Raw genomic sequence first — 21,592 nt, 5'->3', positions numbered from 1 at the left:
CTGCCTATGCAGGGGGTCAGACTCGATGATCTATTGAGGTCCCTTCCGACCCTAGCATCTATGAATAAGTTTTCAGGAGCAGACTAGACAAACACCTGAATGAGAATTAGACAGGGATGATGCCACCTTGAGCAGGGGGTTGTACTAGATGGCCTCCTGAAGTCCCTTCCAGACCTACCTTTCCATGATTCCAAGTTGATGAGATACAGTCACTGAACTGTATAATAAAGTCTCCTAAAAGTCAGTTTTCAAATTGGATCAATGTCTTTTTACATAACATAAAAGACAAAAAATGAAGTCTTAGACGTCTTACTTTTAAATAATAGAAAAATATTTCTTTGTTTTAAAACAGGAGTGTCAAGCTTACCCTGGGCCAAATTAAGACCCTAGGGGGGTCCCCTAGGTTGGACATGCAGGGCCAGCAGCAACTGTGGTACAGCCACATTTGTATAGCAGTGCAGGGACCTGACACCAAGGACCCTGAACTGTGCACCAGGCCATGCCCTGCAACTTTCGGTAGCCTGTCAGATTTCTGGCATGCCAGACAGAATGCTTTTAGAGGCTGGAGCTGGCCCATGGACCTTATATTTGACACCCTGTTTTAAAACCTTAAAACAAATCAGGAATATTCTCCAATTTTATTGGCATACATTCAGGCTGTCAGAGAAAAAGTATGGCTAATTCTCAGAATTTAGACGAAAGGGAGTGGCTGCATTTTTACCAGCAATTTCTTCTCAAAAAGATGCTTTAAGTATTTGGAATTAAATAACCCATACCATTTTAAACACACTGATTAAAAACCCTCCCTTGCCTCATTCACTTAACCCTCACGTCTCTTTCTCCAGTCACCTAGGGTTGGCAGATTTGAGTTCTAACACAAAGAAAAGCAAGCCACAAATGAAAAGCCCACAAGTCTTTTCCTTTGGAGGAGAAGAGTAGGCCAAAAGCTCATATTTATCTTTTCAGGTCACTTTTAGATCAAACAACTACCTGCAAGGCAGGCTCTAAGTTTTTCTGGGAGTGATACTCTCTCTCTATTGGATATCTGTAAAGTATCTACCCAAAATGTGACCTTAACCTCTAAAAACTACTGTAATGCAAATAGCAGATGGCAAATCACTACGAAGGCTGCATCTCTCATACCTGAGCCACACCATACTTCGGCCAGGTGACAGTCACTCTCACCCGGCTCCTTACACAGCTCCACTACATCTCTGCACGTGGTTTCAGGTGTAACTGGCACCTCAGTGAAGTGTTGTTCGTTGTTACTAAGATACACTGTAAGAAACATCTGGAAGAGATAAAGAAAAAAAAACATACAATTAATGTATGATACAAGCTCAGCTGCATACCACAAACCCTATTGCGAAGCTCTTCATTGTCAATACAAAGCATTTGGCAGCAGTCACTGCTGATCACTGCACACATACACAAAACCCAGCCAGGATCACAAGAATTCATGAGGCACTAAAAGTTAGACACTATGGGAAATCATTTTCAGTTTAAGTCGACAATGATTTTTTTATTATTATTTGGCTAGTTGAGTCAAGATATCTGCACTAAATAATGCATCCTCATCCTACAATAAAAAAAACCTCTGAAATAAGCTACAGATGCCTGTTCTCAGGCTGAAAGAGAAAGAGAGGGTTAATGAAGTATGAAAACTCTTTATCACTGTAGGGTACCTATATTGGACATCCACATCAAACAACTTTGCAGTAACAGCCTTCCATAGCTTAGAGGTGTTCTGAACAAGGAATTGCTTCTCATGAAGGGAAAAAGATGTCATTAAAATCTGGAGAATGAAATTCTATTATGTAAGAAATTAATATGGAAGCAAACAGCTTGTGCCTACACAGCAGTCTTCACTGGAAATTCCCTTACAGATCACACAAATTAACTTCTTATGCCTTGAAAACACCATGGTGCAAATGCAATCATAGAAGAAATGCGATTCAAATCTTACCTAGCCTCTTGTGCTGACAAAACATCTTTAGTTAGTATTAACTTTAAATTTTAATTAGTATTATTTTTCTATGGGGAAACAAGTCCTGCAGCTACCTCGTTGCTTCTTTGCTGCCCCCCCACCTTCCAATACTTTTAAGGGGTATCTTAAAAAAAAAAAAAAAAAAAAAAAAGTATATTGTCCAATTTTCAGTGACTTACTTCAGTGGAAACTGCAGATGATCAGCGCCCGTGAAAAACAGCTGGGTATCTTATTCTGTTCTACTACATTATAATTAAATTGTAATGAAAGATACTGTTTATAACAATAAATAATAATTTTCTTTCTGGAGCCAATTATTTTCTTCTTCAAACTTTCTTTCAGCACTTCCAGCTATGCACACAATTCTATTTAATCAGTCAAATGTCTTCATTACAGCAATTACCTGTTAAACCAACTCAACATTTTAACTATAGGTCCTTTACCAAAACATTTTGCATGTCAACAGAGAAACTGGGTGAGGAACACTAGCCATATTTATTTAATCTTAAAAGCCATGTTAAAATTATCAAGAGGGTGTGTAACAACAGACAGGCAAACATTATTTATGAGCAATGGTTTAAGGATTTGAAAAATGCTTGGCATGAACCATGACTCAAATCAGGTACCAGGGAAGTGTTAGTTTTCCTCCAGTTTTAAAATGTTCTTTCAACTGCGTGGACACTTCCCACTTCCTTGCCCCTGCCAAAAACGGGGGTCTCAAGCAGTTCTCTTGTACATTTTTAGTATGATCTTGAACTAATAAATCCTTTAACAGATTCTTTAAGCATCTAAGTATTCCACATGTACAGTTACCTGGAGAGGGTATGTGGAATTGCCACCTCAGTGTATTCAACAGCCAATGACTGAACCAACAGGAATGCAACAGATTCAGTAAATCCAGAAGCAGAAGGTCCAGTCTACCATTCCTGGCACAGCTCCCCAAAGCATGGGCAACACAGTTTTCAAAAGGCCTTCCAGGAACATCCAGCAGGCCAAAGGAAAAAAAAAGTACAAAATTCCCACAATACTTAGGGAATTCACATCCCTGAGAACAGGCATAATTTCAGTTAAAGTGAGGACAGCAAGAGCGCAAACGAGCGAGATTAGCAAAGGAATCAGAAAAAAGGAAAAGAAAGGGAAGAGGGAAAGGGAAGAGGGAAAGCCTCACAGGTAGTGATAACAGGTAGTGATAACAAATTTGTGGTACTGAATAAATGAGGACAGAATGAGTGAACAAAGAGGTGGGGGGGAAGCCATAGTGCGTTTGCTGGAATTCAGTCATTCATGCATTCCTCGCACAGAAAGAGAGAAAGGAGCGAAATCAGAAGCCCCTTCTCCCTTGCCTACTCTTGGCTGAAAGGCACTCGCCGATATTCCCAGCAGCTGAACACCCACACAACTTAAATTTTGGATGCAATGCTGTACTCTAGGGGGTACACTTTCCTGCCCAGAGCAGAGATGCACTGGAGGCTGGCTAGAGGACCACACCAGAGTTAGCATGCCCTATTTGTCTACAGTAGGGTTGCCAACCCTCCAGGATTGCCTTGGAGTCTCCAGAAATTGGATATAAATCTTCAGAAGACTCCTGAGAGTCACCCAGGAGATAAATGATAGGGCATTCATTAAAATTAAATGTTGAATCTGATTTATACAGTAGTCCAGTGGGTTTTTTAAATGTAATAGTAACATGTATTTCTCTTCCTGATGTAAAATCTATGCACTGTAATCTGCAACTGATATATGCATACATGTGGGCATGTTTGCAGGCACACTGGTGTTTTGGAAACCTCCCACAATAGATTCAGAGTTGGCAACCCTAGTCAGTCATAGTAAAGGCCAGCAAGACTCTGCTGTACATTTTATGAGAAAGCACCAGTGAAGTGCCCACCCAAGTTACAGGACAATCCGAATTCGCCACAAAGCCATATTTGAAGCTTCCAAACAGAAGCTTTGCTGTTCAGCTTCAAATTTGCAACAAGAGTCCATAATTAAAAATGTACATAGCATACAGTATTAAATACACAGTATTTTAAGGAGAGCTCAGAGGTGGGAGGGAAGAAGGGGGCAGGATGACATTCCATCAGGCAGAGCCACCATGTAATCATAGAAACAGAACCCAAAAACAGGAAAAAAGCAGTTGGTGCGTTTTTTTCCCCTTAACCTCAACCAAATTTGCAGCTGCAGTAAAAACAAAACAAAACAAAAACCAAAAGACAGGGCTTTTACAGGAATGAGCAATATACCAGTTTCCACATCATTTTACTCACTCTTGCCCAAAACACTTCACATTTAATGAGTGCAAACACATTGTTCATAAAAAAAATACTCCCCCAGGTGCTGTCTCTCTACAGGAAAGAGAGTATTGTGTTGAAGGTATTTGCTGCGAGTGATTCATCCTTACATGAGAAGCTCTTATAAAGGATTATTCACTCTTACTGTTAATCTTGGGGTTTATATACCCAGAAGCAACTATTCAGCAAGGATCACATGCTCCTAATTTTACCCACAAAAACCCAAGATAGTTTTGCCCTTAATAACATGGGTTACAAAGAATAGTTGTATTCAGCTACGAATACAAAATGTGTTCCCTAAGCTACATCCTGAAGTGTCTTCATAAGCCCCATTACTATGAGGTGATGATGGGGTGCCTTCTGTACTACACCCCACAATATGTTCCCATCACTTGCTCCGATATAAGCCAGAAGCATTTTGAGCAGCCACTTCCCACTTTCCCTGCTCTCAGCAGATCACATATTGTCCACCTACTTGCCCCATATAGGAGAGAGCAAAGAAAGTATCCCCCGTTACTCTGTTGCCTGCTGAATTGCAAGAACCCCACAGAGAAAGACCACCACAGGTGGTGAGTTTGCCTGGTTCTACCTCACACTAGAGGAACATCTAGCAAAGGACAGCACAGGGGAAGGCAAAGAAGATGGTGAAAATGAAAGGCCTGCGATGGCTTTTTAACTCTCCTCCTCGGCACTAATGACAGGAACCTGGTGGCAGCTCTTCTATCGGTTGGCAATGGCCCCCAAGAGACTAGACTTCAGCTGCAGTACCTTGAGTGCTGCATGCACCAACCACTCTCTCAGCTGGCCCATGACAGGCTCATCAACCTCCAAATACAATTCCCACAGAAAAGCCATGCAAAGGGAACCATAGGAGCCAAGAGCAGCGACACGAAGCTACTGGGGAACCCCCAGCAAGGGATGTTTGAGTGCTCTGCACAACAGGCCAGAAAGCCTCCTGCAAGTAACTCAAACAGATGTTTTTGCACCTCCAAAAACTTTAACGGACAGATTTCTAGAAGTGCTGACCATCCAAAACTCCAGCTGAAGTGAACAGAAAATTGGGTACTAAATAGTGGAAATCAGGTTCTCAAACTCCGCTTTGACAATTTCTCCCACTGGAATACAAATGCATTTCTTGTAGCTGCATCTTGCTATTCATCATCTATTGGACTTGGCCAAACAGCCAGAGACAACTCTCTCTCCCCCTTCCATTCAATAGTTGTAGCTGAAAACATTCTTGTATGTATGGAGGGAAGGTTCAAACCATTTTCAAACATCAGGCTTTAAAAATGTTCAAAGCAATTTGCCCCGTCTTGACGAACATCCAAAAATGTCCTCAATCACACTTATCCAAGGTATTAAAAATATGCTAATTTTCTAGTTTAGACAGGACTTGTGTAGACTTGAAGGTACAGAAATCTGTACAAAGATTTCCACCCCCCTCCCCCCCCAATCTCTTGGCTTATCATTAGTCAAAACGCTTTGCTTTTTTCTTCACCAATTTATAAATATGAAAAGACTTTTAAAACTTAAAAACACTGCATCCCAGTAATGTAGTTTGGGGCATATTTCATAGACATTAGGCCTGGAAGGGACTACAAGACAGAGATGTCTTACAGACTGAGAATAGTAGAATTTGCAGAAACTTGCATTACATTTCAGCTGACTGTGCTACACAACCTACAGCCCACAAGCCCGATCCAGCCAACCAAGCATCTCTCCCAACATTCTGGGCTGGATGCATCAGTTAACAGGGGAAATGGGTGGCAGCAGCCTATGTGTGGACAAAAGGTCTATTGATTTGGCCTGTCACTCATAAAAGGTTGCCAACTTCTGGCCAAGAAAGTTATTTCAAACTTTATGGAACCATGACCAAGGGAGACCATTTGGTCTGATGCACCAAGGATGTTGGCAGGACAACTAAAATCAGCCCATCCACTTTAGCCAGAGACCATCTTTAGTCAGCAAGATGCAACTAACGTGATCTACAGGCAATCTGACAGCACTAGGGAGTACATAAAAAGGTCACTCTTTACCGCAGTATACAAATGAACCAGATTAAAAGACAAATAAAAATGCTAATTGGTATAAGTAATACCTTCTAGCTTGGGGGTGGGCAAAATACAGTCTGCCAATTGATTTCATCTGGCTCGCTGGTGGGCGGCACCACATGGCAGACCCTGGACAAGCTGTGCTCAGGACCCCACCTCTGATGGCAGGCAGCAACTCCAGCTCCAGCCTCTGCAGGTACTGCGGGGAATGCTGGGTGGAAGCAGCCCTGCCCACCTGCCCATCAGCAGAGGTTGGAGCCAACACAGAGACAGGGGCCTAAGCATGGCTCACTTGGGGCCTGCCATGCAGTAGTGGGTGGACAGGGCTGCTGCGGCTCAGCATCCCTTGCAGAACCTGGGAAATGCAATCCATCCCCACAGGGCCTGGTTGAGCCATGCTTGGGCCCCAGCCTCTGCTAGGAGGTGGCACCCAGGGCCTGCACAGCTGGACTGCATCTCCCAGTGCCACAGGGGATACTGGGTGGAAGCAGCCCTGCCCACCCAGCACCGCACAGCAAAACGTGCTCAGGCCCTGGCAGCTCCAGCCATTATACAGTGACAACAAGTGGGGGTGCTTCCAGCCAGCAGCTGCCGCAGCTTGTCCAGCCCCTGACCACAGACCTCCATACCGGCCCATCCAGCCCTGCCCTACCATCAGGACTCCTAGGAGCTACGGGCTGGTGGGAAGGTACATGTACATATGCTCCAGGAGCCCTGATGCCAAGGGAGGGCATTGCAGGAGGCTGGCAACCAGGCTCCACCCCATGCCTCCCCAGATGCAGCCAACAGGTTGCAGCTCCAGGGAGCGCAGGCTGGGGATCGTGCACATGTGTGCGTGCAACCCTCAGTAGCTCACCAAAACTGGTTAAGTAGCCAAATAATTGCCCACCCCTGTGCTAGCTGTTTCAGCATAATATACATCATTTGCTTCCAATCAATGTAATTTATACATCACCTTTAAATACAGTCCACTAAGTCTGAATGCAACACACACCTAGGAACTAAAAGAAGGTGCAGCAGGAAAAGCAACTAAAATAGGGTGCATGGAGGTACAAATTAAAGCATACCACACCCCATTTTATAACTTCATTCTCTTCTGCTTTCCTATAACATAAGTGACACTAATAAACTTCCCCAGATTCACCACTGAACCTGGCTTGATCCTCTCAATCATTTTCTTCAATTCAGTCGCAGGACTACTTCCAGCAAGCTCATTTATATGAGGTTTAATAAAGCACGGATTGACTTTCAGCTTTGGCTAATCAGTTTCTATTAAAAAAAAAAACAACAACAAAAAAAAACAACAAAACAAAACAAAAAACCTGTTCTACTTACTTAAATGCTAGTCTTCACAACCAAAGGGGGTTTTGGCTACAGCTCAGCCAATTTAGAACAGAGTAGCTTAAAACCATATATATGTTACATCAGTACTGGCTCTTCAACTAAGAACATATTTCTTTACATAAAGGACTAGTTATATCTTCATATGCCAGAAGACTTTAATGGTTAAAGTATATTGAAAGAGAAAAAAAAAAAAGATACATACTTTTTAACCATAACTATCCCTTCCTCCATTCTCTAAACAGGTGATGACACAAATCTTAAAATAAAGTAGAAAATGCCTAAATGAATCAAACATTATCACAATTTCTGGCTGTGATAATCACTTCTGGGTGTTTACCCACCCCTGAGCTAGAAGGTATTTCTTATACCAATTAGGATTTTTATTTGTCTCTTAATCTGGTTCATATTTTGATGCATCAAAGAGTTTTAATCCTTTGTTTTATGGACAAGGAATACTCTAAATGACTATATTGACTGGAATTCAGAAGTGTTTCTGTATTTTGTAGCTTTAAGATAGCATGTATGAGGTAATCCCTGAAATTATCTTGGTCTAAAGGGCAGGCTGTACTTTTCCACTGTTTTGGTCAAAACTCTTATGCAGAGTCGTTGAAGTTCAAACTTCATCCTGCAGCATTCTTCCAAAAATAAAAAAGTCTCTCACAAAACACTACATTTAAAAAAAAAAAAATGTTGTTAAGGTTCTGGATTTAACTACAGTAACAAAGTCCAGGACTAATTCTTTAACTCAAGCCTGTCCTGTCCAGTATAAGAGGCAATAATGTTCTCTACTCAAATAGCATCTTTCACCTGAGGACCTCAGAGCATCTTGCACCCCAGCAGGCAGGCAAACAGCACGCTTGTGACAGATGGGGAAACTGAGACACGTGACCAAGTGGGAACAGGACCCAGTTGTCCCAAAAGAACACTGCTTAAGGAGTCATGCATTGTTTTTAGTATCTTGCAGGGGACAGAGTTAATAATGTCATTTCAACAACTCAGAGCTTCCCTGCTTTGTGGGTTTAAGACACACCCACGACTTTAACGTGCTTGAATCACAGAAGGCCGATTTTAACTCCTTAGATATATTTTCTTATAGTAGCCTCGGGAACTGGTGTTGAAGGTCAGCTTGTGTTACTTGGACTTAAATACTCCCTTAAAACAAGATCTATGCACACTTCTTCGGATTCAGGGTTACATAGTGGAATCCTAATCTCAGTGCTTTCGCCATCCAGTTTAGCATAGTATTTTAAACTCTTCCAAGCAGGCACATGGAAAGGATTTTGCTCCCCAAACTGTCCACCTGTTGCATGGTATGCTTCTAGCAGCACTTAGCACAAGCTACAAACTCCCCCTCCCTACAACATAAAAAGTTTAACTCCAACAATGGGCACTGACCTTGTCCTCCAAGGTGCAAGACTCCAAAAATGCCTGCGTAACACACCCTGCAATGATTCCTCCACGTAGAGTGAGAATACATAGCAACAAATAAATTTCTTACCACCAGAAAGCCATAGTTTCGTATGTGCAATAGCTGATTTTAAACACTGCGTGGGATGTGGAAGAATTACAAGTCTAATTCACATCCTGAACTAAAATACCAGTACATTTTAAACTAGGTTATTTTCAGTTAGAATATAAAAAAAAACAAAAAACTCAGTAACCTGTCATCTTTAGGACAAATAAAAAGACTATTAGGTTACAAGAACAATTTGTGAAAAATATATAGTTATAAAGGAAAATCTATACCTGTAACTACTTCCAGGTACAGACCTAGCGCCTTGAGCAAGGGTTTTGCAGGTAAATAAAAATCCCTCTAAGCAAGACTTCTGAACAGAAGTGCTAGACCTTACCCAACCCTGGAAATACCAATACTGCACCTTCCTAACCCACCCTAGAAGAAATCAGCTGCTAAAATGTCTCATGTTTCTGCTGACCTGACTCTGACTTTCTGCACAACAGAAGCCAGGTTGTACAAGGCAGATATGTCATGTTCTGATAAACAGTATTCCCTGTTCATTCATAGTTAGATCTCAGTTTAATAGGAGAGGCAGTACTTTAAGCAGTCACACTAAGTAAGCATCTGAAGCAATGATTTTTGGATCCATTCATAACAAATTCTTTCGAATCTCCACCTGGTCTTTAATAGCATTTACATTCACAGTACTCAAAGATTAAGGTAAGCAAATGGTCACATAACAGGCTGACTAGAAGAAAGATAGATTGTTACCTTCTTCCTTTCATCTTCATCAGCTCACTTTAAAGCAAGATTATACTCAACAGAAAGGTACAGAAAAGTTTAATATTTACCTATCTCCACACCCGATACACACAGTGGGTTTCTTCTTAGCCACTGCACACAAAGCAGTTTATATTGTACTGGCATTTAGCCATAACCATGAGAAAGGAAGTTATGATGCAAGGTAGGTGGAGTCCAGTAGAAGTACTATGATTGTTAAAATTATTCTGTTCCTAAATGAAGGACAGCCCCCTTTCCTTTCAATTGTATTGCAAGAGAACACAGAATTATTGGCCTTTTTTAAGAGGCCACTGCCATTGTCTAGATTATGGTAAAGATGGATCATACAACATAAACATACTAAAATCTTTATTGGAAAAAAGACATTGCAGTTTGTCATGTTTTTATATTAAAAAGCAAGTTATTTGAAAAGAGAAACACTTAAAGAAGCTGCTTTTCCTAGTGCCAAGAACAGAGGGAAGAAACTGCTTCAGAGAGAATAAGTGAAGATGCAAGTACTTTACCACCTGACATCTGCCCCATACCAGCTCCACTTGAGACATCAGCAAGGGATATACGGAGATCAAGCAACTAAATACTGACTGTTCATGGACTTAATTTTTCTCAACATAATTCAAATAGGAACATGATGCAGATAGCTTTGACTGCGACCCTCCTTCCTACATAGTCCCATGCCCCACCCCCGCAAGATTCCTATGCCCACATCAAGATGCGGGGCACAGGGCTGCAGCCTGGCCAGACCAGCTCTGGGCAGGAGCTGCCTCCACAGACCAGCGGGCAGGACTCAGCACTAGAGGAAGTGCCACGCCACCATGGTGAGGTGCCCCTGTCAGCCCAGGAGCAACAGAGGGCACAACTCTGCACTGCCGCATTTCACCTTGGCAGCATGGCGCTTCCCCCTCTGCCAGATCCCACCCACTGGGCCATAGGGCTGGCTCCTGCCCAGAGCTGGTCTGGCCAAGCTGCAGTCCCATATCACATGGCACCCTGTGGGCGCAGAAATCTGGTGGGCATACCCACCCCTGACATCACCTGTGCCCCCCCCCACACACTAAGGTATGGGGTCCTGGGAGGGGGGGTGGGAAACAGTGGGTCATGAGTGGGGGGCAATGGCATGGGCAGGACACTGGCATAACCAGGGCTGCTTAATGCCACAAAACAGCAGCGGGGGTGAGAACAGGGAAGTGGCAGCTGCAACTGGATCCATGTCCTGGCAAGTGAGAGGGCAGAAGGAGCTCAAATTTTCCATGATAAAAAAAACAAAATCAAATGCCAAGCTAGTCAGGTACTAGAATTTATTTTATTATAATGACTGAGGCACAGGAAGGCTTCCAAACTGCTTTAAAATTGTAAATATATCAATAAAATACTGTGTTCAGCTGACATCTCAATCTTTAGCTCTAGCTATCTATATATAGTGGCATTTCATTTTAATCATGGAAAAACATGGATTTGGGGGGGTTTAATCAGAGAATTTTACATTTTTAAACAGAGAAAACCAGGATCCCTATTGATAATTATTGCTTAGAATTGCTCTAGCAATTTATATGCAAGAATAGAATATCAACAGAGCAGAACATTAGGAAGAAATCAGTGGAAATTCTACAGTGTATAGAAAAGTTAAAACAGAGGATATTTAGCCAGGAGTGATAATCTACATAGCCACAACACTTTCGCTTTAACTTTGATTTTACAACTAACCTTTTCAAGTCAAGGATTACTTCACTCAGGGCTATCCAACTTCAGTGTGGCTGGAGTCCACTGGCAGTGCAGGCAGGCAGATAATCCCCAGGCCATAAGCTGTGCAGGCCGCACTCTGCCCCACTCCTCCCCCTGGATCTTCCACCCTATGCAGGCTGCACAGGCAGCACACAGCCCCCTTCCCACCACTACATGGGCTAAGCTGGTAGCATATGGACCCCTGGGCCATCCCCCACCATGTGACAGTAAAAGCAGCAGCTGCTATGACCCATAGGCCACAAGTCTGCATGCCCCAAGTCAAGGATAACTTTTTAAAATTAGCTATGGTTTTGGGCTAGCAGCCTTCAATGTATGACAGACAAACAATAAAGAATAGGGACATTTACTAATTTGACTGAATAGATAGAAGAAAAACCAATTTAATTAAATAAATGCAGTCTCTACATGCAGTTCTATAGCTGTTGCAGTCAATCTTTGCACTACGTTGTAATGGGGCCCATACCCTTTCATGGAAGGGGAGAGCCAGAGAGAAACCACTGGCTCCAGTAGCCCTGGAGGAATTGTTAGATGTGGGGAGGGCTTTAAGAAAACTGGCTGTTTGCCCCAGGTGCAGAAAGCACAATCAGGCTTGTGACTGACAGGCCTGGTGGGGGAGTGGTGGGCTAGGAGACCCATGTGGGCATGGCCACAGGCTTCATAAGGCCAGGACCATCACTGAGACCTCAGACTGGTTCTGACCTGCCAAGGCAAAGCAACTCCAGGCCACAGGAGGGCTGAAGGAAGCTCAACAGCTCCAACTTCAGGATCGAAATTCAGTTCTTCTTGTTATGTGCTTATTTGTTATCCCTGTGGTATGACATAGATCCAAGCTGGGAATGAATTTTAGTTTGGTAGCAGCTAGCTTATGCCTGTGTTTAAGTGTACACCAGAGGACTGTGTGTGGCTGAAAGGGGAGGTATGGAGGCCACAGAGGTGCCTGAAGGACAGCCAGCTTAGAGCCTGCCTGGGTTAGTGACTCCAGGAGGCTGGAAGCAAGATGAAGAGCAGCCTTCCCTGGATCAGGGTCTTCCACAAACTGGAACTGAGGGATCAGACACTGGAGTCCAAGAGGGTGAGACCAGAGGACTAGGGAGCCTGGAGCCCAAGAAGGCAAGACCAGGACCCAAGAGGGCAAGACCAGGACTGAGGAGCCCAGAGCCCAAGAGAACGAGACCAGGACCTAAGAGGGTGAGACCAGAGACTGGAGCCCCTGAGGGTAAGACCAGGGCTAAGGGGCCCAGAGTCTGAGAGGGAGAAGCCAGAGTCCCAGGCTGTTCCCTACTGAGCTATTGCTAGATAGGTAGCCATGCACTAAACAGGTAGCCAGGCAGTAAGATCTTGCAGCCTATAGCTCTCTGGCCACTTACCCTCCTGCAGCTAGCCCATGTTCAGCTGCATGCGGACATTTCTGCTACAATCTCTCTCAAAGTAATAGGAGCCTCTGGATCCCTGTTACACACTTATAGCTGCACCTGTACTAGGGGATTTGCAAGAATTTATCTAAAACAGTGTAAGAAATGGGTGTAAACAGTCCCTATAACATTGCTGAGACTGACAATTCCTCCCCACACCCTCCTCTTCCCCCACAATACCCTTTAGTGCTTGGAACTCGCTTCTTCCATATGTTCCCCAATTGTTCTTGCTTCCTCTACTGACATTTTTACATGGCTGATGAAGTTATATCTACACAGTTATTTAGGGTCAACCTTGAAGCCCCTCATATAGCACTTTGCAGCCTACTTTAAATCCACACACACATTGTGCTTCTGATCTATGAAGCAGAGTCCTTCTATGAATCAGTCTGTTGACTACTTTTCTTAGTATTGCCTGGAAACAGACAGTCCAACTCAAAAGGAAAGGCTAATAGAGTACAGACAGAACAACAGTCTGAACAAGGACTTGGGGGTATTCCTTCCAACAGACTTGTTGTCCTCGAGGCCTGCGGCACACAGGTAAATACCAAATGCACTTCAGGAAGAGAGGCTTGAAGGGCACTCAGCTCAGGCGAAACCTGATCCTGTACGGGAAGTTTAACAAAGCTTCCATGGTCAAGCTGTATGTACTACCACCAAGGTGTAAGTGGCTAATAAGCAAAGAGCCTGAGCACAACTTTCAAGCTGTCCACAAACAGCAGTGTAAACATCTATGCAGTGACAACTAGCTAGCCATTTTGTATTGTTAAACACTTTTTAAAAAGCCAGCTAAAATAGACTGAATAAAGTCTGATCCTCAGACAATGGTTAGACTAAACTCCCCATGTCCATGCTGGAGTGCAGTCCTCATCCTCTACTCAATGAGAAAAGGATAAGACCTTTAGACACAAGCTCCTTGAGAGAGACGTTCCCATCTTCCACATTCAGTCCTGGGCTAAGCATGCTGTCAATATACAAAGAACAATTCATTCAGTTTTTGGTCATACACAATACTCCACAATTATTACAGTAGATAAACTGCGAACTAACCCATTCTCCGTAAGGAAGGTTTGCACTTGACCTTCTTTGCTGGAACATACTCTGCACAAAGAAAATAGCATAGCCTAGACAACATCCACATAAGTGAAGCATGACTTTGACACCTTAAGTCTAAACTATCCCAACTCCTTTCTGCAACCTTTTTTTTTTTTATTATTATTATTGCTCCAACAACTCAACGGTCACAACACACCCATTGGAATCAGAGGTGCTGTTGCATCAGTCTCCAGGATGGCTACAGGCCAACAGAAAGCTATTCAAAGAAAGGTCCTTTGGGGCACTATTATGAGAAACTCATTGTTCTCAAATGGCCTCTTACAGTGCACATGTTCCTGCAATGAAAAAAAAAGGAAGCCACGTATTCTTCAGCATAAACAGCTACAATTAAGATTCTCTACCAGCGAGGACCACCAATGGCTTGTCGGTGACATAGCAGCACATTTAATATGACCTACACCTGACTAGACCAGACTATTGCCAGGAGCTAGCTGCTCCACTGTTTACTGTACTCAGCAACTTACTGAGTTTGCTGACACTGCACAGGGTTCAAAGTATTTATTCTCTGTTTTCCCAACTGACATGTACACAGAAACTATGCAGATAAGAGCAGATGACCAATAATTGGAAAGGAAAGACACTCCCCACTTGAATTAACAGAAATAACATTAAGTGTGGTTTGGGGTTATGAATACCTAAATCTTAATAATGCCATACAATTATTGGGAAAGATTTCCCAAGATCTGGTGAATCTACTACCCATTTGTAATGCAACTAGCAAAAGCTGCCTGTTAAATTTTATTTATAAACTACTATCTTCACTTAAAAGTTACAGCAGAAGCTACTAAGACTGCATAGTAAATGAGAATTTATTTGCAAAAACAGGTTTAGGGTGCAATCAGCTTCTTCTGACCCCAATGACTTAAATGAAAGCAGGAGGCAGCCAAGGACAAGTGCATTTGATAATTCCATCTTTACTCTTTGTGCCAATGATTCACAACCAGGGAACTATGGAACTCTGTGGGATCCAACAAGATCCTTTGAGGGATTTTACAGCACCCAGGCCATGCGAGAGGTGGCAAATGCTGGATCCGCCACGCATCAGGCACCCTGTGCTACCCCAGCATCATGGGAGGAGCAGGAGAAGAAGCTGTGCTGAAAAGTGCAGCCTCTGTATCAGCCCCCCTCCCCCGCATGGCTCTGAGCAGCATGCTCTGCCAAGAGCAGGCAGGCCCCTCCCATGCTCCCAGAGCTGGTTGGGTGGGGCCACAGGGAACAGTCTGGCATTTGAGTCCCTGGAGAAGCAGCCACATCAGCAAGGGCTCCCTCACCTCCTCAGGTACAGATTGGCGACGAGAAGGGGCAAACTGTGAGAAGAGCAAGGCATGGAAGCGTCCTGACGCTGCCACCATCACCTGGCACTAGCCTCTGCACCAGTGGCCACTGTCACCCCCTTCCGCCTCCTGCAAGAACAGCTGCCTCCTTCAGACCCACCCCCAAGTTCCCTAACCTACCCTGCTGAGCAGCCCCTGTCACTCCAAGGACCATGCACCACCACTGGCCATGCCCTCAGGTGTCCCTAGTCACCCTGCCACCCAGCAAGATACTTTTAAGAGTGCAGCAGGATGCAAGAAGATAAGCACTATAAGAAATAAATTAGCCTTTAAATGGGGTGCCACTATATTCTGAGAAGTTATCAAAGGGTGCCTTGAGTCTTAAAACGTTAAGAACCACTGTTTTTTGCCATCCTTCTCCTGCAAACAAAGCATAAATTCCCACAGCTTTGTTAATTTCACCTCTCAGAGAAAGTCCAACCTTTCTAAAATGCAGATTTCAACTAAAGTTTCTTTATTAAAAGGGTTTTAGAAGACAGAGGAAATCTGACTATTTAAGCAAAATACTGAACTGGAAGTCAGGAGATCCAAAGTCTCTTCCCAGGTTTTGTTATCAACATGTTGAATGACAACACAGAACACACTTTTCAACAAAAATCCAAGTCCTCCTTTTAAATTAACCACTATATATTTTTAAGATGTTAATTTTCTGACAAGTAACATGCCCTGATTCCTGTTAAAATGAAGAGCTCTCTTAGAGAGAAGGTGAATGTTTTTTCCTGCTACTTTCACGTTGTTTAGAGGCGACTTTTGGGCACCGTGAGCCAACTATCTTCCCTTCCTTTCTTCTACGCTAAGCTTAGAAGAAAGGAAGTTTGCCTACTTTTCTCAACTCAGATTCTATTTAGCCACTGTTACTGACAGGCAGTGCTTTTCCAGGACTCAAACCTGTGAAACCTGAGTAGACCCAGAGCTGTCAAACATACAGTATAAACCAAAATTTAAAAATGTTTCCCTAATCTCAATAGGTAAAAAAGCTGGAAATGTGATTTACCTCAGTCACACCATCTATAAAGTGATATGAAGCACTGAACGTTTTTCTAACCATTTGCAAAGCACTTTAAGATCTTCAGATCAAAATACTCTGTGTTAGGGCTAAATATTTTCCGATTCCCAGTTTACCAAATAGGCTTGGATGGAAGACCAGTGAAATATTTTAACAGAGATGGTTTTGGACAGTAAGATGAGGAAAAAAACAGAATAAAATGACAAAAGACTGTATTAAAAACAAGAGGGTCTCATCAGATAACTCTCAAAAGAAAAGCAGCCTTCCTTTTTTAAATCGCAGCAGGCATTGTAGCACAACAAATAACTGACAGACAATGCCAGAAGTTCTCCCTCAAATTTCAGCTTCAAAAAAATAGTCAAATTAAGCTTTGTATCACCAGAACAAACAGACTAAGGGGTTAAATTAAGCGTGAATTACTTGCTTACCAATTAACTTGGAAAAATATATACCAAGAAAGAATTCTCAGTGTATTTGACAATTCACTACTGTGCAAGACTGCCTCAAAAATAAGTATAATTGTAGCCTTCATTATATAGTTTTAAAAACCGCTCAGGCCCCCCTCCCCTTAAATCATGAATCATCAAGTTCTGCTCTAAGGCACTGCAGGATCTGCACAACACAATGGTCATGGTTCCCTGGACATCTGTGTGCCAACCCCCATAAAACCCTTCTAATGGGAGATGTGGGTGGAGGAAGAGACGCGATTATTTTAGGCAATGACATTTAAGGTTAAGCATTGTGGATGCTGGTTTCATTTTTTTTTTTTTGGCCAGCAAAAGAATACCAACAGCGATGACTCCCAGGCCAGGAGTCAAGAGATGCAAATTCTACTCTCGACCCTTCCACTGATTTCCTGCCTGGCCCTGGACAAGTCACTTAGCTTCTGCATCTTAGTTTCTCATTGTAAAACGCTTGAGCAAAAAGTGCAAAGTTGGTTAGTTTCTACCTTTACTGAAGCAAACAGCTACTGAAAGGATTAACACAGCTGGCTGAAGCTTTCCAAGACTGGTGATGTGAAAGTGTCTTTGTTATTTACTCCATCACAACCATTGTTCACTCTAACCTAATTGCATTTCCCTCGCACAAGTTTTTCCATATCCTTTTTGTACTCATAAATAAAATGTGCCAGGTGCAAGTGTTCTATGACATTATATTTAAAAAACTGCATGCTTTATTCTGGTAAAGCTGATATTAAAAGCACTGAGATGAACAAAGACGCCACCAAGAATATTCTCCTCCCCCTCTCTTTTTAAATAGCTGCCACGATACACTGCAGCCCAGTTGTACCACCTACACACAGAAACCGACAATCTCCTCTATCAAAGGATCACTTCAGGATAATTGGTGTTAGTGCACATACCTTGAGTGTTTCTGTAATGTTCAACAAATGGATACAGAGCTTCCTCAGACACCTGGCATAGCTACCTTGCACTGATGAAGAGAGGAGTGGAAGGAATGACAGTTTATTTATATCCAGTCACCACCTAAAGAAAATATTCTTAGTCCTCACATCACTGAGACAGAAACTGGAGATTTCCAAACATATGTGAACATTTGCCTTTGCATCAGACGTTACTGTAACACTATTAGTAACTGTGAAACATGTGATTTAAAAATTAGTCACTCCACTGTCATCACCACCGGCACAAAAATATCAATGATTAACAACAAAGCAGCACAAACGAGCCGGAAATCAGTTTTGACCTTCCAATACTCCCAGTGTCAAGGAATCCTCCCGAATTTCACCTAAGGCTTGCCTACCCCAGGGGGAGGCCAGCTGGCATAGGACAGCGACCACAGGGAACCAACCACAGGTTGCGCACACCTGTGCCAGTTCTGGTGTCTCCATTCCCTTAGCTGTGCCCTCTGGAAAGAGAGATATTGAAGTAGCCTGAAAACAACACAGACATGTCTTTGCAAACCAGCTGCCGGGTGGTGACAGAAGCCTTATTTTGGCGTTATAAGGGTTCTGCTACAACAGAGCAGCTTCGAGTGTGGATGCACTAACAGTTTTGCTGGAAGTACTTAAGTGTGGCACAGGCCTAAAAGTCCGTTCAATTATTGTTAGCCCCCAACTACAGAGCTAGGATCTGCATGACCTTTAAAAAAAAATTTTTTTTAATTAGGGCTCTCACATTAAATACAAGGTTTGGAATTTTCTCAGAAGAGTTCAGCACCAAGACCTAAAAGTACCATTTACGAGTATGACTGCTTCGTGTGATATCAAGGAACTCCAGGGACCTTTGTACACATGGTCATTTTGGTGGTAATCAAAAGGCCCTGCTTAACTCTCCTTACTCACTTCTTACCCAGGCAAAACTCCTAAGTAAGTTCAAGAAGAATCTGCACGATTAAGAAGCGAGTAAGGAGACTTCCAACAAGACCTGAAAACAGTGGTGCCATCGAAGAGAGCTGCTTGATTTTCTTGTTGCATCAGAAATGTGAGCCCCTTACAGTTTGCAGAATATTAAGTAACCCTCCTTTTGACACTCAGCTGGGAAGTGACATTCCCAGAACAGAGGAACCCTTGAGCCTTTTCATCCATACAGCTTGGCCATGAGAAAATGAAGTGACTTTGTAGCATGAAGGGGACTAGTAATTAAGCCATGGAAGCTGTTCCAACCAAGTCATTTCCTCAGGGTTTCCCACCTCCCTTCCAGAGAGACAAAAACTGACCCAGCCAAACAAGCTCAGCAGGTTCAATGACATGCATAGTTTGGGGGTAGGCGATCCCCAGGGCAAACTGCTAACAAGGACAGCTGCTAAACTACACAGAAGACAGTTTAAAGCCATCTTATTATCACCATTGATTTGAAGTGAACACAGAGTACATTATGAGTCTAAGAAGCCAGAGTGCAAAATAATGGACACGAACACTTTCCATTCTACCAGCCACTGTTACTGACCGCTCTCTAAATTAAATTTAGCCTACAGCTCTTCAAACAGGCCTCTCGTTAATACAACAGAGATCCAATCTGACAATGGCCACAGGGGAAGAGGAGGGTATAGTATGCAGAGACTCTCAAACTCTGCAGTTTTGGTCTCTATTAACTGATCTGTGTAACAGTAGTGCCAAGAAGAAACCAAAGATCTTTCACAGTCTGAATGAACTGCTGATGAATAGATAGAGCAAGAGGAAAAACTAATTAGCAATCCCCAGGATTCTGAAAGTATGACAAAGCTACAAATAATTCCCAATAAAAACATTCAGAGAAACCGAAATATTGAACAACTAACATTACAAGTTTCCTGTTACACAAAATACAGATTTCAGGGATGACATATTTAAAATGTTCTACAGTTTAGTAGGCAATAAGTATTCAATGGACTAAAAATAACATTGTTTTAATGAAACTATTGAAAAATTAATGTGCTATGGGACGCTCACGTGACATATTGTTTACAGCCGCAGTTCAAAACAGTGAGTCATGACAGCTCACAGGTCTGTAATACTGTAATATGCTGTGCACATGTGACACTCCAGGGGAAAAAAGTCCAGCAAAGCATAATCTCCAAGAAGCATCCAAGTTTAAGCAAAATATCCCTTAAGCTAAGACTTCAATGTCACGTATTAAAATGATAATATAAAATAATGGTTTACATACAAAACTAAGCAATTTGAATCGACTAGAAAGCCCAAAATTGTAATACTTATATGGCATTTGTTATATCTGATGCACCTAGCAAACAAACTAGCAGACAGGTGTACCTACCCTAAAGAGTTTGCAATGGAAGCCCCACTCCTACAGGTCAGCTAGAGCCACACCAGCTTCCCTTGAAGTAAACTGAGTGTCCCACCAAGACAACAGTATGTCTGCTAGGATCCAACTGGAGCCTAAATAAGGAACAGGCAGATGCAGAAATGGGGGTTCAGGTTCAACAAACATTTCATGAGGTTATTTGACATTTTATCATCTGCCTTTAAGGAAATTAATATCTACTGAAGGTGCTTATTTTGATGTATTTTAATAGTTACATAGTCAAACCAGAGATTTTTCATACTGATGAGGGGAATAGTTTAGTTAGAGAAAACTGAACAAGAGGATGTTACATTTTAATGGAATAAGCAGGAGGTCCTTCAGCATTTGGTTCTTTGGAAGTGTTTTTGTTTGTTTGTTGTTGTGGGGTTGTCTGTTTGTTTGGGGGGGGGGGGGTTCCAAGTGTTTCATGCACTGTGAAATCACATTCCTAACTTAAGAATCCCAGTATCTGCTATGTGTAAAAATGCAGAGTGTATTATAAAATACAAAACTTAAGCCACTGAATTAGCCTTCTGTAGCTGAAACAACAGTACTAGGCTTCATTTTCTTCAAGCAAAATGTTATTAAATATAAACGCTGTCACAACCCTATGGAGAAAATCTGATTTAGAAAAATCTTTTTATGATTATAACCAACATTATTAACATGCAACAACTTGCTAAATTGTAATTCTAAAAGCTCACCCATGCATGGACCCCTACTGATTTCTAGAAAGTTCCAAATGGATCCTTATGTATAGGTCAGTTAGTAGGACTGGGGTCTTAGAGCATTTCTGCCAAAGATTTCAAACCGAACTGATGGCGCCGACTGAGCTAGCACAGAGAGTGTTTTACAATCTGTGAAGCCTCCCACCATTTCAGTAAAACTCTTTATCCGGTACATATAACGATGCAAATTATTTCCTAATAGCTACATATCCTAATGGTAAAAAATGTAAAATAGACAAAAGCGACTGATTAGGCTGCAGAAAAGTGTGTTATTTTAAAAAAATGTGCCAGTTCTTTATCACAGCACAACAGTTCAAGTCACACTCCCACAAGTGATCAGCAGATGGAAGGTGAGACAACTTTACCATGGCTCATTTAATTTGCTAATTTTAACCCTGTCATAATCTCTGCATTACCAGTGTACTAGGACACAAAAAGAACTTCATATTACACTCTTCTGCAGAATTTCAATACCTTAATATCATGTCGTGCCATACAGTCAGGGCAACAATTTCATTTTTACCCATCACCAGTGTAAGAAAAAGACTCCCTTTACAGTTGGAAAGTGCTTTAAAACCTTTGG

At 42.4% G+C, this 21,592-nt stretch overlaps 1 protein-coding gene across 2 annotated transcripts in view; it reads right to left on the bottom strand.

The window, feature by feature from the left end:
• TP53BP2 (tumor protein p53 binding protein 2) overlaps positions 1-21,592 on the bottom strand; it is a 70,302-nt gene that overhangs the window by 45,383 nt on the left and 3,327 nt on the right. Inside the window, exons 1-2 of one of the 2 annotated variants that reach the window (XM_014524545.2) lie at positions 20,255-20,370; positions 1,144-1,291 (exon numbers count right to left, since the gene is read on the bottom strand). In XM_014524545.2, the coding sequence (XP_014380031.1) occupies positions 1,144-1,291 (148 nt within the window). In that variant the 5' untranslated portion in view covers positions 20,255-20,370. Of the gene's footprint in view, positions 1-1,143; positions 1,292-20,254; positions 20,371-21,592 lie in introns of those variants that run through there. The other variant, XM_025215146.1, reaches the window with a different exon arrangement.

Source organism: Alligator sinensis, unplaced genomic scaffold (genome assembly GCF_000455745.1).
Source record: "Alligator sinensis unplaced genomic scaffold, ASM45574v1 scaffold753_1, whole genome shotgun sequence".
NCBI lineage: Eukaryota > Metazoa > Chordata > Crocodylia > Alligatoridae > Alligator > Alligator sinensis.
The sequence above is the reverse complement of the archived record's forward strand: the minus strand, read 5'-3'. Positions and strand labels throughout refer to the sequence as shown.